This window comes from Gambusia affinis, linkage group LG07 (assembly GCF_019740435.1).
Source record: "Gambusia affinis linkage group LG07, SWU_Gaff_1.0, whole genome shotgun sequence".
Classification (NCBI taxonomy): Eukaryota; Metazoa; Chordata; class Actinopteri; order Cyprinodontiformes; family Poeciliidae; genus Gambusia; species Gambusia affinis.
Genome location: NC_057874.1, coordinates 12,895,682 through 12,915,860, shown reverse-complemented (window position 1 = coordinate 12,915,860; position 20,179 = coordinate 12,895,682). Strand labels below are relative to the sequence as shown.

Sequence of the window (20,179 nt, the reverse complement as noted above, 5' to 3'; positions counted from 1 at the left end):
TGTATTTGGTGTCATCTGCTTTAGGAAGGGAAACCTACACCTCGTTCTCAGGTCTTTTGCAGTTTCTAGGAGGATTACTTTCCAGATAACCATAAATCAATCTTCATCCATCTTCTTATCAACTCTGATCAGCGTTTCTGTCCCTATTAGAGTAAAACAAACCTCACAGCATGATGCTGCCATTGTCATATCAGGGTGGTTTAGTTTTAGGTTTCCACCACACGTTACATCTTGCATCTAGGAAAAAGTTTTAAGTTTTGTCCCGTCTGACTTTCTTCTGTTTTCTGTGGCCAATACAATTGTGGCAAACTGAAGGGACTTAATTTGACTTTCTCTGCAATAGTTTTCTTGTGGTCACGCTTTCATAAAGTTCAAATTAATTGTGTTTAGATAGATGTCCTTTTAACAAATGCACAGATATATTTACACCAAGATTACTTTACACAGAAGCACAACTTGCTGCACATAATGGTAAAGCTGGGTGAATGAATATACACCAACAACATTGAAAAACCATGTCTTTTCAGTGGAGTAGTTTACCCAATGTAAGAAAAACAAACGGGGAGATGACAACTCATACTTACTCATTTGCTCTTTGGCAGTGACATCTGGTGAGCAGGCACTAAACACGAGACGATTCAGGAAGGAAGAGCCAAGTTTAGTGTGTTTACAAGCAATCATGGTTAGAAAAAAAACCTAAACAATAGTTATTTTCTCATTTTTCTGTCACCATCAATAGTGTGCATGACAAATTTCCCAGGTCAACTATTATGATTAGTTTTTAACTTAACTCTGTAAATGTGACATTTAAAGTACTAAAATGTGTTTTCAGTGTGCAGGACTGCTTTTAAAAACTTGTTCTCTCTGAACTCAAGCTTTTTTGCCATCCTAAAAAGCTGCTTATACCCTTTTAGAGAAATGATTGAAACACATTTATAAATAAAATTTCATTCTAAAAAGCAAAGTGAAACCCTACAAAGTCTGAAGAATCTGATGGCTCTCACAATTTCCCATTTTCATGAAGACGCTCAGAGGACACGGATAAATGGAACAGCTTTTTGAAGGAGAGACCTCCTCAACCTCCTGAAGAAAAAGAGATTATGTTTAAGTTTACACAGAATGACTCCACCCAAACAACTGAGGCAACAGGATGTTGGAAGCATTTGCTATTTGAAACCATGTCTGACTACAGTTGACTTAGCTGTCTGCACCTACCAGTTAAAGAAATCAAAAATGATCAACATAGAGAAATAAAACGGCACTCCTCATTAAGTGGTTGTTAAAGATTTTTTTAAAGTACCAAAATTAATTTACAACAGTTCAAGCCACAAAAATATAAACATAGATCGTTTTCTTCTGTGTCAAAACAGGAATGTTCTTCGACTGAGGGAAAGTTCACACTTTGAGTTTGTTGACATCTCTGGGAGAAAGTCTCGCTTTGTGACAGCTCAGAGATCTGTCAGTCTGCAGGAAACTGATACTTACAATGTTGCCATGCAACACAGAAATAACCCTTCATATTGTCTTCCTGTTGGGAAATAAATGTGTCCACATCTCACATTTCTCTGTTTTTTCATAACTTTAGTCCCAAACAAACACAAAAACAGATCATTCATGTTAAAAATACCCCTTTAGGATGCTAGAGTCTGACTGAAGGGTTCAACATGTATTCAGTGAGGCAGGGTGGTGATCCTCATGCTTTGACTTGCGATGGGATATGATACCATCGGGGTGGTAGCGTGGCTCATAGTGATGCCAGGTATAGGCTGGGTCATGGACACGGCCACCGGTGCCACAGATACCGCCACCTGGGCCATGGAAACGGGTGGCGCCATTCCCTGAGCGATGGTCTGTGCGAGGGCAGCCGAGAGCGGCGTGATCTCCGGGTTGAGGTGCGGCGGCGGAGCAGTGGGTGGGGCCGCATTAGTGGGCGGAGCAGCAGGGGCCCCGGTGGGAGCCACCAGGTCTTGCTGGGTGACGGGCCGAGGCTGCAGCCCGGCACTGCTGAGAGTGGTGTGGGTCTGAGCGATGCTGTGGTTGTAGGAGCTCACTGCACCCACAGGGGGCGCCAGATTCTGCTCAGAGGGAGCAGGTGTGGAGGACAGAGTCATCACTTTGGCTTGGCTCCGAAATTGGGCGTTCTGCTCCAGGAGGACCTCATTGGTGGCAATGAGATTGGAAACCTGAGGAACACACAAAACATGACTTAGAAAATACTGTGAATAAAAAGCAGTACAAACATAAGATCAAATATGTTCCTTCTTTAGATTTTTTAAGGAATTTATCCCTGAGGTTTGCAAATGTTTTGACTTTTTCTGACAGTTCTCCACAGCAAATATACCAACGGCAATATATTCCTATGCAACTTTGAATGCTCTGCTCTATAAGCTCAATAATTAAAATATTTATGTTCACATGTTACCAATCACTTCAGGCGAAACTTTCATGTCACCTTTAACAGATTTGCTTATGATATTCTCATTTTAAAACATTCCAGACTTATTTTCTAGCTTTTGTTTTCATAACATACTAAAAAAACATTCACCTAGTTGAAATTGCTCTGCACAAGTTGTACAACATCAAAGTTGCATGAAGATTTGATATTCAATAAAAGGTCATTATTTTAGGCATCTGGGCATTTCTAAATGTTTTAAATACTAAATAGTAAAAAAAAATTATCTGAATAGAACAATCCCATATTACATACAACAAAAAACACTGATCTGCGTCTACCTGTTTTTCAAGCTATACAACATTCAAATGATATAAATCAGTTCATCTAACCCACAGGTATCAAACTCCAGTCCTTATGGGCCGCTGTCCTGCAGTTTATAGATGAGCCACAGGTACAAAACACTGGAATGAAATGGTTTAATTACCTCCTCCTTGTGTAGATCAGCTCTCCAGAGCCTTGCAAATGACCTAATTATTCTATTCAGGTGTGGTGCAGCACAGGCACATCTAAAGGTTGCAGGACAGCGGCCCTTGAGGACTGGAGTTTGACACCCCTGATTCTAACCTGCTTTTTCAACTCTTCCACTCTCTTCCTCAGCAGGGAATTTTCTTCCTCCAGGAATCTGTACTCCAGAGGACGGGGCGGCAGAGCAGCTTGAATTCCCAACTCGTAGTGCCCTCCTCCGCTCCCATCGGTCAGTCGAAGCCCCTCCAACCGCCGCCTCTTCAGCTGTAGACCAGTGTAATCCATAGACGCCTCCAAAGAACCGGCATCAAACAGCCCACTTTCGAGCAGTGGGTCATACACTGAGCTTCTGTCATACCGCCGCTGTCCTGAAGAACCGATGGACAGACAACCGCTCATTCCACCTCCACCCATTCCCCCTACCCCAGACAGACCTGCATCTCGGCAGCTGCCCAGGCTGGGGCAACCCGTCCCCATCATGTTACCCCCACCTCCAACAAGTCCTTGCATTCCTCCACAGACGCCTCCTCCTCCACCTATCCCTCCACCCGTGTTCACCATCCCGATGGCTCCCTGGCCCACGACCCCACCCACCCCAGCTCTTGAAGGTTCATATTCGTAATCTTTTTTGACATGGCGAAATTTACATTTGTTTCCTCGCTGGCATTCCCCCTTAAGGAAGTCTCTGCAGATTGGAACCTCACCTCGGCTGAGAGGGAGATCCATCAGGGAGAGGCCAAGTCGCGCCGCAACCTTCCCTCGTAGTCTGGGGGGCAGCTCTCCTGTTTTCTTGTAATAGTCCTCATCCTCTTTAGACCCGTGCACAAAGCGGCAGTTGGACCGCATGCAGTCCTTGTTCTGGTAGTCATGACAGAAGATGAATTCATTCTTTTGCACTCCCAGGTCTGGCACTTCATTGAAGTCTGGGTGCTTGAAGCGGCAGCGCTTCCCTCTCTTGCAGACATTGCGTATGAAGTCCCTGCAAACACCGTCTAGAGCCAGTCCCGCACCTGGCCCCCCTCCTCCACCATTCCCAAAACCATTGCTGTTTCCGGGCGCCGCCCCTCCACCCATGCCCCCTGAGCCAGAGATGTTCCCACCAACACCTCCCCCAGAACCGCCTCTGCAGTCCGCCGAGCCCCCCACCAAACCAGACCCAGGTCCTCCTTCCTCACCCAGAGTACCGCCACTCCCACCACCACCTGACAGGTAAGAACTGTCCCGGTCAGGCATGGCACTTGGCCCTGCTCCAAGAGAAAATTGGACTCATGTGTGTGGTTGGGGTTGACTGAAGTGACCTGCCAAATGTGCACACACACAGGTCAACAGATTATGCACTGCCGTCTGTTTTTCTCCTTTGGAGTAATGCAATCCAGTACTCATTCATCTGCAAAACAAGATTATAAGAATAATTTAAATAAACAGATTTGGAAGTCAAACGCAACAAACTTTGGTGTTACAGATGCCAAAGAAGATTTTACATTCATTTAAACATCATGTTTAAATGAATGTTTTTGATTTTCAATTTGTCCAGTGTATAGATAAGAAGTGGTTACAATAGGTTTGCCAAGCAAAGTATCAAAGAAGTAAAAACCTTTTTCATCCAAAAGTGATTTAAAATAACATTCAAGTGATATAAAGAGCATGTATATCATCAATTATGTTAATGAATTTTTATTGCAACTTGAATAGTTGTCACCACCTTAATTGGATTAAAGGGTATCACTTAATGTTTATGAAGCCAGATGATCAAAATAGTGTATATTCACTATTAAAACAGTGAAAGAGAAGTATCCTGTCTTTTTTTATTTATTTATTTTTTATTGTGCATATTGTGAAATGCAAACATTGTACTTAATCTTTAAATAACGTTTGTTTAATTTTTTATTGATTCTGGAATTAAAACAGATTAATAATCTGCTCAAGAATCAAATAATATGATTTTTGGAGTAAACTTAATTTAACATTATATAACTGTTTATTTAGTAATATACCTTACGACTTCAGGTAAATTAAACATGCTTTTAAGAAAACCAAATCTTAAACAATTAGCCAGAACCTAAACGATGCAAGGTATTTTTTAAAATTTCTAGAAACCTTGGTGCAAGTGTCTTTATGCTAATCCATATATTTAAACAGCTGACCAGGCGAGAGGCCGATACAAATAAATAAGACTTTAGATTAATTACGTGACAAACCACGGAAAATGGTTCGTACTCCTGTTGTTACTTGCTAATGATGGTCAAAAGCTAATATACTGGGAAACAACAGAAAATGGTAAGTGGATTTAATTGCTGTAGTCTTTATTGGTAAATAATCATCAATATATTCCATCAGATCCTGGACTAATTCGGTTTAAAAGATTGGGGCGACCTCGCTGCAGAGCTAACCGCTAGCAAACTTTGCTACCTGGCTAAATGCTAACAGTTCCTTACCAGACGGAAAGAGAAGTCGAGTGGTTTAGTCAGAAAGGGTGTTCAAGAGCTCTGCAATCAGTTTAACAGTAATATAGCTATTAACAAGATGCTTGCTATTAACGAGAAGTATTTAGAAATACCTCAGGACCTGACCAAAGAGTGCTGTTTACCTCCTTTCTTAATGCATCCTTTACTACCAACGAAGAAGACTTTTATTGTTTTTCACTGGCCTCTAGCGGTAGGTTAGTGAACTGTCACACAATTGTGTTTTGGTGTGCTCGCTTTTAACAAGGAAATAGCATTCGTTTGATATCAAGATGTATTTATAGAGTTTCAAAGCTGCTGTACGCTACTTTACTTGGATTTAGCTCTTTTTAAACTCCATTTCTGGTGAGTCAAAACGTTCGTTATCCTCCGCTTCTGCTGTTCATACGTAATCTAGATAGCGTTGCATGCATATGGAAATTAAGCTGTCAAAAAGCCAGACAGCCCACTCTCTAATCTCCTAGATAAACTTTGTTTCGAGCTTCTCCATTGTCTTTCAGGCGTTCAACATGGCAGGACAAGTTGTTATCCACAGGATGCGAGCCTGTTTGGTCTTGTTGCTCCTCTGCCTGACTGAAGACCAGCAAGCCTCAGCTTCGGAGACAGTGAGAAGTTTCTATGACACCCTGAATGTTGAGCGGACAGCCTCGGACACCCAGATAAAAAAGTCTTTTCGCAGCCTGGCAGTGAGGTACCACCCTGATAAGAACAAGAGCGCCCAAGCTGAAATCACTAGTGATGGTGAGATGAAGCCTCATGAGGCATTGAACCACTTGAGCCAACTGGTTCGAGAAAGGGTTCATTTCTTGAGGCTTCATGTGCACACGAAACCACCTACTGGCCAGGTGTATAATCACAACCAGCTGTATCTTAACACGTGTGATGAATTGAATTTTTGTCTATTATGGCTCTTGGGAATGACTTCACAAAAGGTGAAGAAAAAAAGAGACAAAGAGAGAGAGAAAGAGATATATAGAGATAGAGATAGAGAGAAATATATATACAAAACAATCCTTTCCTGTCCCACAGCTATCTTAAAAATCCTAATATAAAAATTAAGAACTTTAAAACTAACTAACCAATCCTATTTATAATAGTGAGATTATTAGTAAAAAGCTCAAATTAAATAAATAACCCAATTATAAGTCCTGAAATAATAAAGTCTAAAAACATTAAATATTAATCCCAGAAAAATAAATAAAGGGGGAAGGGGGGAAAAATTCATTTAGATCAATACCTTGCTTATTCCAGAGCAAATCTGCTTATGATGTGTGTGATGATGGTATTGGAGTTCAAGGTAACTCAAGTTAAATCAAGTGGTGAAAACTCACGTATCCTTAATATTAGAATTAAAATTAAAATTAAAAATAGGATAGCTGTGGGACAGGATAGGATTTTCTCTTTTTTCCTTTCTCTGTGTCTCCCTCTCTGTATATATATATATTTTTTTTCTCTCTCTCTCTCTTTCTCTCTCTTTGTCTCTGTTTTTTCTCTTTCTCTCTCTTTTTCTGTCTGTATATATCTATCTCTTTCTCTCTGTAAATATCTATTTTTTATTTTTCTGTTTCTCTCTATCTCTAGATCTATATATCTTTCTCTCTCTCTTTGCCTGTGTCTTTTTTCTCTCCCCCTTTCTGTATCTGTGTCTCTCTGTCTCTGTTTCTGTCTCTCTCTCTCTCTCTCTCTCTCTCAGAGGACGAGGAGTTGTGGACGACGTGCGGCGGCCCGTGCTTTCCTATGACTTCCTAGTGAAACTGCCCTATTGGGTGGGGGAAGTTGTAGTGTTTATTTATTTATTCTCCCTACCTGTCTCAAACTAAATAACCACAATCCAAACTATCAAAACTCTGTCCACTCTCTCAACTGACCGCAACTCGACTACAACAACCCACATTTTGAATGGAGCCTGTGGGGTTTATAAACCCCGCGCCAAAATCTGAACCATTTCCCGAAGCAGTCACGTGGTACAGCCGGGCAGCGAGGCTTCGGACGTCATCGTTTTCGGCTCCTCCCCTAAATGAAGCAAGCCTCGATACGCGCTTTACGGAAACGCCCCCTCCATTACTCGACACACGCCTCGAAGCCTCGGCTCATCACGTAACATCACTAGAAATCACTTTCAGGGAGATTGCAGAAGGTAAACGACGCTGCAACACACTGGCATCTAAATGTCATTATAAGTAATGGTTTTCTCCTTTGCAGCAAAGTATCAGGGCAGAACGATTGTGTGTGAGACTTTAATTTGGGGCACAAATTCTGCTTCATATAATTTATTGTTTAGACAGCAGTGAATTGTGGCAACAACATCATTTCTCTGACTTGCTCATTCAGTCTGCCTCTGCCAGTCTTATCTAGAGGACAGTTTGGGAACAAAAGACATTCTGTCCTTTATCTAACAATTCACTTAGAGTTACATTGTCCATGATATGTGACTCCAACTGAAACAAACAGCAGATATGATTATATCAGCAACAAGGCATAAGAAATTGCTGCTGACCTATTTTGGTTCAATGAACACAAATTTTGGATCCTTTCCCCCCTTGACATATAGAGTTATTTCAAACCTACATGACACCATTTAGGCCTAAATCCACTTTAAGTAAACAATTTCACACCCATGCTGAAACCATTACATCAATTTATTTCTGCTTGCAGTGAAGTATTTTTATGAATTATGGTAAACGGTCATAGATGTGCTACAAATTCAGGTTTTGAATGTAACTCTATACCTGTTATGACCCCTGATTGAACCAAATTAAGTCTAAGCTAGTTGTTGCTCATTAGTCTTATTGGAGTCAAAAACTCACACTTTCTTAAAGTTGTCTAAAAATAGAATGTGGAAAAGTAAGTACCACAGTATGAACTGACACATGGTTGGAACTACAGTGGTGAACAGGACAAAATGACACTTGAAGCACCGGACATGCTGCAAGCCCTATTGGTCACACTGCCAGGAAAAAAAAAAAAAACAACTCTTCAGGATGGATGTTGTTGCTGTGTGAAGTAATGTAAATTTTAGCCTTTTCAATATGAGTGAAATGTAAAAGCTGTCATAGGTGAAATGTGCTTTCAAATGCACCATGCTGTGAAGGAATAAGAGAGATTGAGGTCATATCAGGAAGGCTAACTGTAGCACAGCAAAGTCACTCTCTTTTGTCCTTTTATGGTTTCAGCCTCTGTTTATCATGAAAACCTCAGAGCTGAAGGAACAGTCTAGATTTTCTAGATAGTTAACATAAAAGCTGAGCTTTCAGTTTGAAATTCAAAGTACAAGTTTAAGGTTAGTTTAAATTGTCAAGTCACAAATCTTTCATTTGATTAAAAACATTAGCAAAACCCTGCTTTACAGCAATTCTGCTCTCACACACAGATGATAAGGCCACCACATAATATAAATAGTTAATGGCCATTCATGGCAAGAAGGTGGGAATATATGTCAATGATAATATATTCTCCTCGTGTTATACTAAGTGAATTAGAAATCAGAAATGTTAAAAACTCTGAATTAGCTATTCAAAGCTTTACAAAAAGTCAAGGTCACTAAACTCCTCCAAATTTTGAACAGAGCATCTCTAATTATGATTTTTATCATAAGTATCAAACTATGAATACTTTCACTTGTACGACTAGATATTTTTTTCTGTTCTTTTAAATCTCCCAAATGCATTTTCATTTTCAGTTTCTTTTAGTATGCTATTGCTAAACATTTGAAGCAAATCTAAAGAAATTCACTGTTTTTAATAAATGTAACTAGAAATAAGTAATATTGATATCTATGCTTTGTTTCATAGGGGTTGTTCTTGAGCCCCCCCTGCTGGCCTAGGAAAGCTAAGCAGTGGTCAAATTTAATTTTGCCTTGGACTAATGTTTCATTATCTTAGAAATAACATTTTGAATGTATCATAGAAGTTAAAGACATGTTTATTTTCTGTGTTTTGTTCTCCTCTAGCCTATGCAGTGCTGTCAGATAAGAAGAAAAGGCGTCTCTATGACAGCGTGGGTCATGAGGCCTTCTTGGAAAACCAGGCCTCATTTGAGGATGAGCATGAGGTTGAGGATGAGACCAGCTTCCACTTCAGTTTCTCAGACTTTTTCCAGGATTTCCATGACAGTGCCTTTATGGATGAACCACACGTTCACTGGAGCTTCTTCCAGGAAGAGGAAGAGGAGTACTTTCACGACAAACATTACGGTTCTGAAGAGACTACCTTCAGCTTTTATTTTGATGATGGAAATGAGGAGGAGCATTACTATTGATTTATAGTTTTAATATAAATGTATTTATTTTATTTATAATAAAGTTTATAAAGGAAGTTGCATTCTGTATTCTTTATGCTGAGACAGCGCTTTAGTAAAGTCATGTTTAAAACTCAAGCTTCAGTGCAGTTTGTGGGCATTATCAGATGAACCAGCACAAAATGGCACACAGTTGTGAAGTGGAAAGAAGAGTAGTCTTACTTCGAGAAGCTGCCAAGATAACTGCCATGGTAACTCTGGAGGAGGTGCACATTTCTTCTGTGCAATAGAGAGGATGTTGACTTGACAAATATGCGATAAGATCAACAAACTGGCCTTCATGGTAGAGTGGGGGAAAAAACAACCCACTCTACTATCCTCTTTATAATAATAAACCACATGTGTTGGTAATATTCCGCTAAAATTAATTGAAGTTTGTGGTTGTAGTGTGTTTTAGTAGCGCCACTGCATGTCCTTTGGAAGCACCCGTCTTTCGTTCTTCTGTTGCGAGATACATTTTAAATTAAGTTGCTACAAGGCTGTAAAGCTGACGGCTAGATAAGTGAACGGACCGTTAGGGCCGTTTTCCTGTGTGGGTGTGCCAACGGTCCAGAGTTAAAGACTAGCTCACCGTTTACTCATCTGTTTCCCTGCAACAGCACTTTTATATTTGCAACAGTTTTACTTTTTTTTCATGTCTCTCTGGGACAGAGTGCACTTTGACCCAGAGGATATCCTGTGCCTTCTCAGCAGCAGACGACTGAAGCACAAGCAGACAAAGGATCATTTTAGTTTTTGTGCTTTTTGTAGTGCAAGGAAAGAAGATTTAAATAGAATTTCTTTTTACAAAAGCAGAGAAAAATTGAGCCTTAAAGAACAAATTAAAGGTCTGAAGATGATGGTAAGTAATGGATTAGTTTGTTTTTGGAGACTTGTGAGTATCATGTGACAGCATGTTACTTGATGCAAAAAACAATGACTGCAATGTAGGTTTTTGTATTTTATTTTAATGAAAACCTTGAATGTAGGTTTGTTTTGGATGATATTGACGGCAAGTGCTGAGTTTATCCTTTTATTTTCTTTATGCAGGAAGAGGTGAACGAGGAAACTTCTGTCCTGAGCGTCCATGGACATACCATCAAAGTTACAGAAGTCTCGCAGGACGGGGACACACTTACCTTTATAATTGTTTCTCAAAAGGTGGGAACGGGTAAATAATTTCAGATTGCAAAGTCAGAAGATTGCTGAACAGCTCTTTGTTATTTTGCATGAACTGCACCTGCTGATTGGTTTGATAAGTGAAGTTAAAAGAACTGACTGCTAAAATGACTTGTGGTCTCTGGTGTTCGTCCAAGCTGTCTGGGACAGGAGAGTACCATGTGGACCGGACCTATGATGACTTTGAATGGCTTCAGCAGCATCTGTTCTCTCAGGAGGGTGTTCCTGGGATACAAGGAGTCATAGTAAATACTTTTTATTTTCACTCATTCTGTGTCTATAGTTGCAAAATTTGGACTTTGCGAGTTACTTTTTGTCACTGAATGGAGCATCAAGGAACTTTGTTATGAGCACAAACCTGCAAACATCTGTAAAATGCTAATTATACAATTAGTTAGTCTTTAAAAACGTAAGTTTTTATCATAATATGTTGATGTGCTTGGAAGGTTTTCTGTAAGTCATGATTGTAAACCAACAAATTATAAATGAGCAGTAATACTTCTCTGAACTGCTGTCTTGCTATATCATATTTTTTTCCCAATGCATGCTATAAGGATTATCTGGAGATCATCATATTCTGTTAGCTTAGTAGAAGAACAATTCAGAATATATATTTTTCAACATGGTACTGCTTGTGATTATCAAAGGTTATGCTACTTTTGATGCATATAACTTCATGCTTTCTAGCAAAATAATGTCAGGTTTGTGTGTTAAACGCGCTTACACTTAGCTTTTTTTTTTTTTTTTTTAAGAAACTGTGAACATAAATAAGTGAGATATTGCTTTCTTGTTTTTAAGTTCCCCCCTCTTCCAGCGAGGCCTCAGGTGAATGCATCTGTGAAGGCCATAAAACAGCTTGGTAAGTGCAACCCAACATCTCTGAGCACAAAAGAGCAATGTAATAGATTTAATAAGTTTCCAGTTAAATATGTTTTTGTTTTTTGTTTTTTTGCGGTGTTTTCTGTGTGAAGTAAAAAACTGTTGTTTTTCCTGCAGGATTTCTTGGGTTAGGAGAGTGGCAGCCGTACTGCAAAGCTCTGGAAACTTTCCTCAGGCAGGTTGCTGTTCACAGCATACTCAGCAAAAACAAAGCTGTGGAGGTCTTCTTGACAAGTACTGAAGTAAGTGGCCACAGGCACATCAACACCTGCCTGAATTTTTGACTGTCAAACTTATCTCCAACAAGCAATGCTGGTTTTAATAGAGTGCAGTGAAGAAGCTTTATGTGAGACAAACTCACATTAAATGGTTAAACTTTCACCAAGGTTGTTTCAAAGGGGAAAATCTCATGTGACCAAAGTGACACACTCAGAAAATGCTAAGATTTTGCTTTCTAACCCTTTGCTTGTATGGTTATTAGCATTTCTGATGAAGAAATATTCTTTATTCAGTCCTTCTTCAGAGGCGTTCCCTTTGTGCTCTGCAACTGATTGTCTTGTATTACTTGTTCCCTTCCACTAAGCTAAATACAGTCATGCACAACAAAGCACTTGTTTTTCTAGGATTTTTGGACAAATGCTAGAATCATATTATTATAATAGTTGACTTGAGAAATTCAACTACTACTAAGGAACAACAAAAATGTGAGAAAACAAGTTTGAAAATTGCCTGGGAAAGAAATACGGCGCCTTCAGTCATTATTTAAATCATAGATTTTGAAGGAGGTTTTCTGTCTTTAAACCTGGAGTATTTGGTGTGGTGTGCTGATCTTAAAAGGCATCTGAGAGTTTCACTAAGAATATGTAAGCAGTTACAAGTCTCATGAGCACAATTTGAAAAAGGCAAATACCCGAAGCATTCCAGCAAATCCACCAAGAGCTGGTTACAAAGAAATGAAAGGTCCTGAGCTGACTCAAAGCCCAGATGCATGCAAGAAGCTCATGAAGCATCTTATTTTAGTCAATGGGTATAAGGAGCATCTCACTCAACCAAAGGGGAAAGATTAGCTTTAGGGGGTTAGATGTACAGGTGAAGGATGAGCTTCGGGTGTGGAATGGTGCATGTAGTGTCTGTTTGAACATACCTTGCTCTCTCATATGTGTCCAGCCTCCAGGCAGACAAAAAGTCAGGAGAAACATTTTCAACCGTCTGAGTCAAGCTGTGGAAGAAATGAGGAAAGAAGGACATAAGGTGTGAAACATTAACTTATACTGATAGAAGTTATGCACAGGTGGTAGAAAGTGTAAATGCTTTCAAAATCTGTCTGCAGGACGTAGATGAGTTTTTTCAGACGGAACGTGATCATAACCTTGTTCTAACTGGACATACCAGGATGGCGGGGGAAGTGAGTCACCTATTTATCTCTTTCTTTGACCTCCTCTCTACCTTCTCTCACTTACTAACATTATTCCTTTTAACTTGACCTTTTTTGCAGAAATTCCTCGATGTGGTGCTAACTGAGCAAAGTAAGAGACTTGTTTGGATGCGCAGCGGCAACATGTTGAACACCAGTTAATGCAGCCACACAGTTACCTAAAACATCTCCAGCCTGCATGTTGTCCCTTCCTACTGTCTTGTGATATAAACAAACTATTTCTTTCCACCTTATCTCATTACTATGTCATTTCTGTAACTATTGTAACTAATTTAACTAATTAGTTTATTTTGTAAAATTTTTTAAAGTTTTTTTTTTTTTTGGCTCAGACGACCTTTATTTGAGAGTAGTTAGACAGCAAACTAGGTCATAAGAGAGGGTTGGGTTGTGTTTTATTACTGCACCACCACAGTTGAAAATATCGATGAATTATAGAGATGCTAATCATAAAAATGCTCAAAGCTCAAGTAGAATTTTATTTATTCACTTTTTTTTTTCTGAACACAACTAATACACCCTATTTTCCACTTAGCGAGGTTCTGATCCCCAAATAGACCATTTGGAATACTCAGAACCAATCAAATCCAACACTACGAGTTTGTAAAAGAAATTCACTTTAAATCAGTTGTTAAAACAGTGGCAAAAAAATACCCAACAACTAAGCAACCAACTCAAGGGCGCCATGAAGCATTCAGAACAGAGTGCTGTTTTAGCACCAAAAGGATGTGGTGCTAAGGATTGTCTGAAAAGGCAAAGGCACAAAAAAAGAAAAATTATGTAAATAACTAGCATCCATTGTACTTCTTTGCAGAAATAGCTGTGGCCTGTGGGCACTTTGCTGCTGCTCTGCACCTCTGTGTTGAAAACGGAGAGGATCCAGAAAAAAGGGCTTTTTCTAGGTGAGAAAACACATTTTTTCATATAGTTACAGTTAGTGAAAGTGGTATATATTAATAAAATCCATGAGTTGTAGAGTGACTTTAAGGGGAATATGTTTATGTTCTTTCTTGATGTTCAGATCTCTCCTCAGCAGTTCCTTTGTTTTAGTTTTTGCTTTTATTTCAACTGCTTCCAAACTGTTATAGAGCAGAACCGAGGGCAGGCCCGTTTATCAGCAAACAACATGTTTGAACTTCTAATCACATCATATCTTTAAAGGCTTCTATCTTGTCCCATTCCCATGAACGATAGTAAAGTCACAGGCTTGTAAACGCCGGGCTTTGGGGCTAGATGCTCACATCCTGCATCAAAAGCAGCCTTCATAAAACACAGGACTGCAGCTGGTGCGCTCGGCTGCATGTGTTTTATGGAGGTTTCTGCAAAAGTGAAGAGCTGCAGCATACATTACTGTCTAAAACCACTTCTGGGCTTTGTGGTTTTAAAATAAACCAACCATTGTCCACTGACGGTGCCTGGATCGGTTTCAGCTGCTTCCCACATTGTTTTGCTAACTCTATAAAAGCTCCTACTTTCACAAAGGAGCAAGTTTATAATTTGTTATCTTGTAGCAACATATTTCTTGAATTTGATTTGGATTTTATGAGATGGACCAACAATAAGCAGTCCATATTTGGGAGGAAATTGTTAAGTATTATCGAACAAAGAGCATAAGACAGACTGAGGAACAAAAGAAGTTTATGGAGAAATTTAAAGCAGAGTTAGGTTATAAAACAGTATCACAAACGTTAATCAGTCATCTGAAAAATTTTTTAAAGAGTATTGCACAACTGCATACATGCAAAGACATATGTTTATTTCTTGTATGCTTTTCCACCACCTCAAAATTATGAAATGAGTTGATGAAACCTCCCAGTAAAGTACAATTGTTCTAACACGTCAATATGATGTGAGGCATTATCCTTTTAAACAGTCTGGCATGTTCATTAAACACACTTTCTGCTTCCAGAGTTTGTGTGAAATTATCAGAAGTATTCGACTCTATAAAGGTAGCTATTTTGTCATCTTAATAGTAGAAGCATGCTCAATGCAATGGTACCATGCTAATCAATGTGTTTCTGTGTGAACAGAAAAATATGATGAGCGTTGCTGTGAATGACATGAACACTCTCGGTCTGGGTCTGGACCTGGACTTGCGAACCCAAGAGGCAGAAAAGGTGAGCTCTCTGGTCGTAGAGTCGACTCTCACGAATCGTATTGATGTGTGTGAAATAAATGATTCTGCCTGAAGGAGATGCTCTTCAGAAGAACCTGCAAACTGGTGGAGCTGGAAAATGCCCGCAAGAACGCAGAGAAGGCCAAACCTGTGAAGAAGAATGCTGTGAGTGCCTTTTCCTTTTCGATGTGAAAGGATTATTGCGACAGCAGATGCGCATCCTTAAGGTGAACAGCAGATGGCAGCAACATTCTGCTTGTGTAATCCAGCCTTAGAAGACGAGAGGAAAAACCCTCCAATGAAGAATGGAGTGATGTTGACAGTGATGTGTTTCAGATGGAGGAGGTGAAGAAAGCAGCAGAGGAAGAGTTTGAGCAGATCTGTAAAGTTGCAAAGCAAGAGGTAAAGTAGCAAATAAGCAACCAGAACCCAGACTGCTGTAAAACTGTGAGCAGATTGCTAATAACAAACATTATTTAGATATCTAAGCAGACAGGAAATGTATTTCACCCTTTATTTTTTGCAGATTGTCCATCTGAGTCAGGACCGGGTGGGAATGGTGCAGAAAAGTCTGATTCAGTGGTGTGAGCAGCAGCTTCAGACAGCCAAAGAAGGTGCTGACGTTTTCAACCAGCACCTGCAAGCCTTCAAAGCAATGGCCTAATTGACCTCGCTGGTGCCATGACTGCCTTCAAACCCACTATGAGTTATAACCAGTGTGTCATTTAGTGTCTCGTACTTATTTGAAGCATTACTGGACATATGTTCTACACTGAACCTGCACTACTACTGCCTAAAGATCATCTATCGTCTCTATCGAATTTTACCCCAAGTCCCCATCATGGGGTTGTGTAAATAGACTCTACAAATCAGCACTGAAATCCCACATGTAATCGCACTAACTTCTATAAAACTCGAATGAAAATGACTGCTCTGAGACTGATTATCTGCGGAGCTGTGATTGTACATGTGCTTTATACAACACTGCTCAAATGTGCTGAGATTGTATTGTGCTGCTTTCTAGCTGCTACATCAGCTGGGGGTGTAGGGTAACATAAAATAAAGTGTGATGAATTGATTCCTAAAGCACCTGCTTTCCTCTCCACTCCTGGGTCATAAATCAGTTTATTTGACCACTCCTGCAAGGACGTGGCAGGAAGGTCGCTTCGTCCCTAAACCTACCATTCCACTGGTATTGATATTAGTAAATGCCTTTTCTATTTTACATCTTGGTCAAAATTAAGATGTGCTTTGCTGAAGTTTCAGCACAGAACCTCGTAAGAGAGTGCTACCTGCTCTAGACCAAACATTCAAGTCAGAGCGTCGCTTTGTGCTTCTTCTAATCTCCTCCAACCAGTGAGTGAAAAAAGAAGAAGCTAGCATTTGATGGAATGAGTCAGCGACAGATTGATGACTGCTCTCATATGTAGCAAGAGTAGAGGGGATGTTTGACAAAAGTCCAAAGAAAGAACACTGAAGGCTGTGAGCAGGGAAACAGGTTGATATTGTATTCAAATTACAAATAGATGTAATTTAATGGCTTATGCTGAAGTAGTAAGAGTTTGTGAAACGTGACCTCAGTTTTTGTTCATAACATTCATTAGTAACAATTATTTACTATGATATGCAGATTGATATGGTTCTATATTTACTCAACATGAATCTTTATGAAGGTTTTTAAAATTATGCTTTCAGAAAGCAACATGAACAGCATTGACATGCAAAAATAATAAGCGTGGGGACAAGACTTAAAGCCTACTTTGGGACAATCTTATGTCATTGTTTTGTATTGTTATAATATATTGTGAAAAATTCACGGAAATAAGTGTGGGTATGCTGTGATTCCACAATTGGCTGCTGTTTTCTTTTTTGGCTTAGTGACTTGTAATGAACTTGTAATATTATCTGCAAGTCGGGAAAGCTATTTGAGTTTCTTAAGCCCCAATAATTCCTAACATATTAGATTAAAGCCTTGAAAAACTTGGTGTTGTAAATAACAGTGCATTGTAAAAATACCCAGTAACACTTTGTTTGACGGGTTGTAAATAAGAAGTTGCCGTATACATGTCATGTTTATGGCATGTCATAAACATGACATACCACCTGTCATGAACACAAGTACGTCTTTATATATATTTATGACTGTTGTCATAAAGTGTCATTCCGTAAATCATGACACTTTTAATACAAAGCTGACATTATTCAAAATGTCTTTGTTACAATATGATGTAAATTTGTTATAAAAGTATTTCTGATTAAACTTTGGCTTTAATAACATAAAGCTACATAATTTTTAAAGTTTAATCAGTAACACCTTTGTAACAAATTTATGTCAGATCATGATTTCTTGGTTAATGTAGGTGTTGCACTAATAATATTGCACTAGCATATTGTTTGCATTAAAGAATGTTAATGCAAACAAGAAATATCAGGAGGTAAATGTGTATTTGTCAGGAAAACTGCTAACAGAATAATCTGTCAGCTATCTTGCTACTGCCAGGCTGTAGTCAAATAAGCAGTTTTGTGATTCAAACCGAGTCTTCTATCCTGGACACATGAAGGGAGTCCAGTTCTGCTTAATGCAGAGAATGTTCCCTTCATACTGAATGGAGGAGAAAACATTAAGTTTCAGCTAAGAGAAGGAAGTTCTGCATTAATAAGCTTAGACATAATTTTGTAAATAAGATAAGTATGCTGTCTAGACACCTCAGAGTCTGAAGATTTGATGATCCAGATTATGGTCTTCAGCTGCTGGTCAGACCAAGATCCACTCCTTTGTCAAAATAGTTACATGGAAAGCGATTTAAAGGGGAAGCGGTGTGCTAACGTTTGACCGCGGTAATGAGATATGTGAGACGAGAGAGGAGAGGAGCGATGGCAGCTCAACCTTATCCTGTGCCACTCAGCTCTGTAATTAAGAGGAAGTAATCAGGTATTTTCCTCATTCCTAATGCTTCCTCCTTCCTGTTTGTGCCATACTCCTTGCAAGAGGCACATCAATGCTCTCAAAGTTGTTGAGCTCATTTTAATTTTAATGGTTTTACTTTTGTCTCCCATAGAGAGAAAAAACAAAACAACCTCCCCTCTCTACAGCAGCTCTCACTGTGAGCATTACAAAGAGAAAAGATAATGTATATTTCTTCAGGATTCGTCACATTGCAGCATTGTTCTTTCCTTTCAGTGATGCGAGTCCCTGCAGTTTACAGAAACATAAAAAGAGACAAAATTCACAACAGGGGAGCCTCATTTCTGCTGCTTTCATCTTGCTGATGCAGTAGCTAACTAGTGCACATGGCGGGTGCAGACTCAGTCATGAGAGCCCTTCTCAGCTACTGGGAGCATGACCCAGATCAAGGACGGAGGGGGTTCGTAGCAGCGCTCTGTTCATACATGTGTGTGTGAACCTCATTAAAAACAGGCACTTAAAACTGATTTGCCAAAGTGGCTCATTACTGGTGAAAGAGCAGCACACAGCATATCATCTTGTGACCCGCCTGGCTTATCCGGAGAAAAGTGAAGCCAGTCTGAATGCGGTCTGTGACGAGGCATTCTCAGCCACAGTTTAACCATCTGAACGGGTGAGTTAGTGCGACAATATGTGAGGGCAGCCCTCAATTTCTGAGTGAGATCTAACGAGCAAAGTATATTAATTAATTATGTTTCATCTAAACATAATTAGTTGAAAATTGTGATTAGAAATTAATCACCCCCAATTTTTTTTTTTTTTTGGGGAGGTGGGATTAGTCAAAAAAAATTAGCCTGAAAATCAGTTCAGACGAGAAAGGAAAGTTTTTCTCTGATATATAAATTGTGTAATTAATAGTAAACTTTTAATTGTAATGGACTGACGACCTGTCCATGGTGTAGCCCGCCTCTCACCCGATGACCTCTGGAGATGGTCACAGCCCCCCGACCACCCTGCAAGGATAAACATGTTTAGATCATGGATGGATGGATCATGCATCTGAACTGTTCATTTTATTTTACACAAATGTGAATTTATGGTGCATTTTTTTGCAATCCAAATAAGGTCCACATCATACATATATTTATTAAGTTAATATATGTATAATGTATTAACATTATAATATTTGATGTCACTATCACTATGTGATATCACATAGATGTCACTATGTGATAGTGACATCTATTATCATATCATATATGTTATTAACATATCATATATGTTATGTTAATATCATATATACAATCTCTATACATGAGATTATATACAATCTCTGGATAAATGACCCTAATCAAGTCAAAGTCAGAGAAACAACATTCCTTGTGTGGTCAGCAACAAACTTCTGGTATAATTTCAGTTGGATATTTAACAAATCTCTAGATTGTGATCTGCTGTGGCATTTAGATTAGTCACTTTCCAGTCATTGCCCCTATATTGTGCAAAGTCCATACATTTTCGGTGGGTTTGAAGTCAGTGCTATTCCAAAGCGATGCTATGAAGGTCTCCCCTTACAAAAACAATTTTTGTGTGTTTGGTTCTGACTGTTGGTAAGACTGTCTAGGACAAATACAAGTCTGCTTTTTCAACCTTACTTTTAGGTTGAAGCCATCTAAATGGCTGAAACATTTGTGGGTTCTTCCAGTACAATCGTCTATAAACACACATTTTATTAACGCTATGTTCCAAATAAAATATGGTATGTATGCATGTATTCAAGCTTGTATGAAAAATTGTGACCTTGGAGATTGTTCACAAAAATTCTTGTGCAGGCAATTCTTGTTTTTGGAAACGATAAAAGGTGTCTGGTGTGATTTTCTAATCTGAATCTGACTTTTTAAACTTCTGACCTGAGCTGTAGAGGAACAGATGAAGGAATATCAGTGCCTTCTTTAGTTTAGCTTAGCCACATCATTGATGTCTCTGAAACACAAGTTAATTCTGTTTTATTTTT

General features: G+C 39.2%; 3 protein-coding genes across 9 annotated transcripts; 2 read left to right on the top strand and 1 right to left on the bottom strand.

Annotated features, from left to right (window-relative positions):
• Positions 1-1,273: 1,273 nt before the first annotated feature.
• zc3h10 (zinc finger CCCH-type containing 10) lies at positions 1,274-5,580 on the bottom strand. 3 transcript variants are annotated; one of them, XM_044120967.1, is made up of 3 exons: positions 5,508-5,580; positions 3,020-4,307; positions 1,274-2,183 (listed from the first exon to the last, which is right to left on the bottom strand). In XM_044120967.1, the coding sequence occupies exons 2-3, from the start codon at positions 4,151-4,153 to the stop codon at positions 1,671-1,673; spliced, it is 1,647 nt and encodes a 548-aa protein (XP_043976902.1). In that variant the 5' UTR covers positions 4,154-4,307; positions 5,508-5,580; the 3' UTR covers positions 1,274-1,670. The 3 variants fall into 3 exon arrangements, with proteins under 3 accessions (XP_043976902.1, XP_043976901.1, XP_043976900.1); XM_044120966.1 differs by having other exon boundaries at positions 5,478-5,561; XM_044120965.1 differs by lacking the exon at positions 5,508-5,580 and adding an exon at positions 5,356-5,485.
• On the top strand, positions 5,100-9,773 carry LOC122833438 (dnaJ homolog subfamily B member 9-like). 3 transcript variants are annotated; one of them, XM_044120975.1, is made up of 4 exons: positions 5,100-5,197; positions 5,883-6,110; positions 7,495-7,519; positions 9,332-9,751. In XM_044120975.1, the coding sequence occupies exons 1-4, from the start codon at positions 5,195-5,197 to the stop codon at positions 9,637-9,639; spliced, it is 564 nt and encodes a 187-aa protein (XP_043976910.1). In that variant the 5' UTR covers positions 5,100-5,194; the 3' UTR covers positions 9,640-9,751. The 3 variants fall into 3 exon arrangements, with proteins under 3 accessions (XP_043976910.1, XP_043976909.1, XP_043976911.1); XM_044120974.1 differs by lacking the exon at positions 5,100-5,197 and adding an exon at positions 5,444-5,575 and having other exon boundaries at positions 9,332-9,773; XM_044120976.1 differs by lacking the exon at positions 5,100-5,197 and adding an exon at positions 5,582-5,727.
• A 5-nt stretch (positions 9,774-9,778) lies between these two features.
• Positions 9,779-16,341, top strand: si:dkey-28n18.9 (sorting nexin-6). Of its 3 annotated transcripts, XM_044120968.1 has the most exons (14): positions 9,779-10,519; positions 10,708-10,818; positions 10,974-11,081; positions 11,635-11,695; positions 11,833-11,957; positions 12,883-12,966; positions 13,046-13,120; positions 13,211-13,241; positions 13,962-14,049; positions 15,057-15,096; positions 15,178-15,264; positions 15,339-15,428; positions 15,600-15,665; positions 15,790-16,341. In XM_044120968.1, the coding sequence occupies exons 1-14, from the start codon at positions 10,313-10,315 to the stop codon at positions 15,925-15,927; spliced, it is 1,311 nt and encodes a 436-aa protein (XP_043976903.1). In that variant the 5' UTR covers positions 9,779-10,312; the 3' UTR covers positions 15,928-16,341. The 3 variants fall into 3 exon arrangements, with proteins under 3 accessions (XP_043976903.1, XP_043976904.1, XP_043976905.1); XM_044120969.1 differs by lacking the exon at positions 15,790-16,341 and having other exon boundaries at positions 15,533-15,665; XM_044120970.1 differs by lacking the exon at positions 9,779-10,519 and having other exon boundaries at positions 10,702-10,818.
• Positions 16,342-20,179: the final 3,838 nt, after the last annotated feature.

Coding starts and splice junctions, on each gene's coding strand:
- zc3h10 (XM_044120967.1), bottom strand. CDS start 4,153: ATGCCTGACCGGGACAGTTCTTACCTGTCAGGTGGTGGTGGGAGTGGC. Junction 2,184..3,019: donor TGGAAGAGTTGAAAAAGCAG/GTTAGAATCAGG, acceptor TGTGTTCCTCAG/GTTTCCAATCTCATTGCCAC.
- LOC122833438 (XM_044120974.1), top strand. CDS start 5,444: ATGCTTGCTATTAACGAGAAGTATTTAGAAATACCTCAGGACCTGACC. Junction 5,576..5,882: donor TTTTTCACTGGCCTCTAGCG/GTAGGTTAGTGA, acceptor ATTGTCTTTCAG/GCGTTCAACATGGCAGGACA. Junction 6,111..7,494: donor ACAAGAGCGCCCAAGCTGAA/ATCACTAGTGAT, acceptor ACATCACTAGAA/ATCACTTTCAGGGAGATTGC.
- si:dkey-28n18.9 (XM_044120968.1), top strand. CDS start 10,313: ATGTCTCTCTGGGACAGAGTGCACTTTGACCCAGAGGATATCCTGTGC. Junction 10,520..10,707: donor TTAAAGGTCTGAAGATGATG/GTAAGTAATGGA, acceptor TTCTTTATGCAG/GAAGAGGTGAACGAGGAAAC. Junction 10,819..10,973: donor TTATAATTGTTTCTCAAAAG/GTGGGAACGGGT, acceptor TGTTCGTCCAAG/CTGTCTGGGACAGGAGAGTA.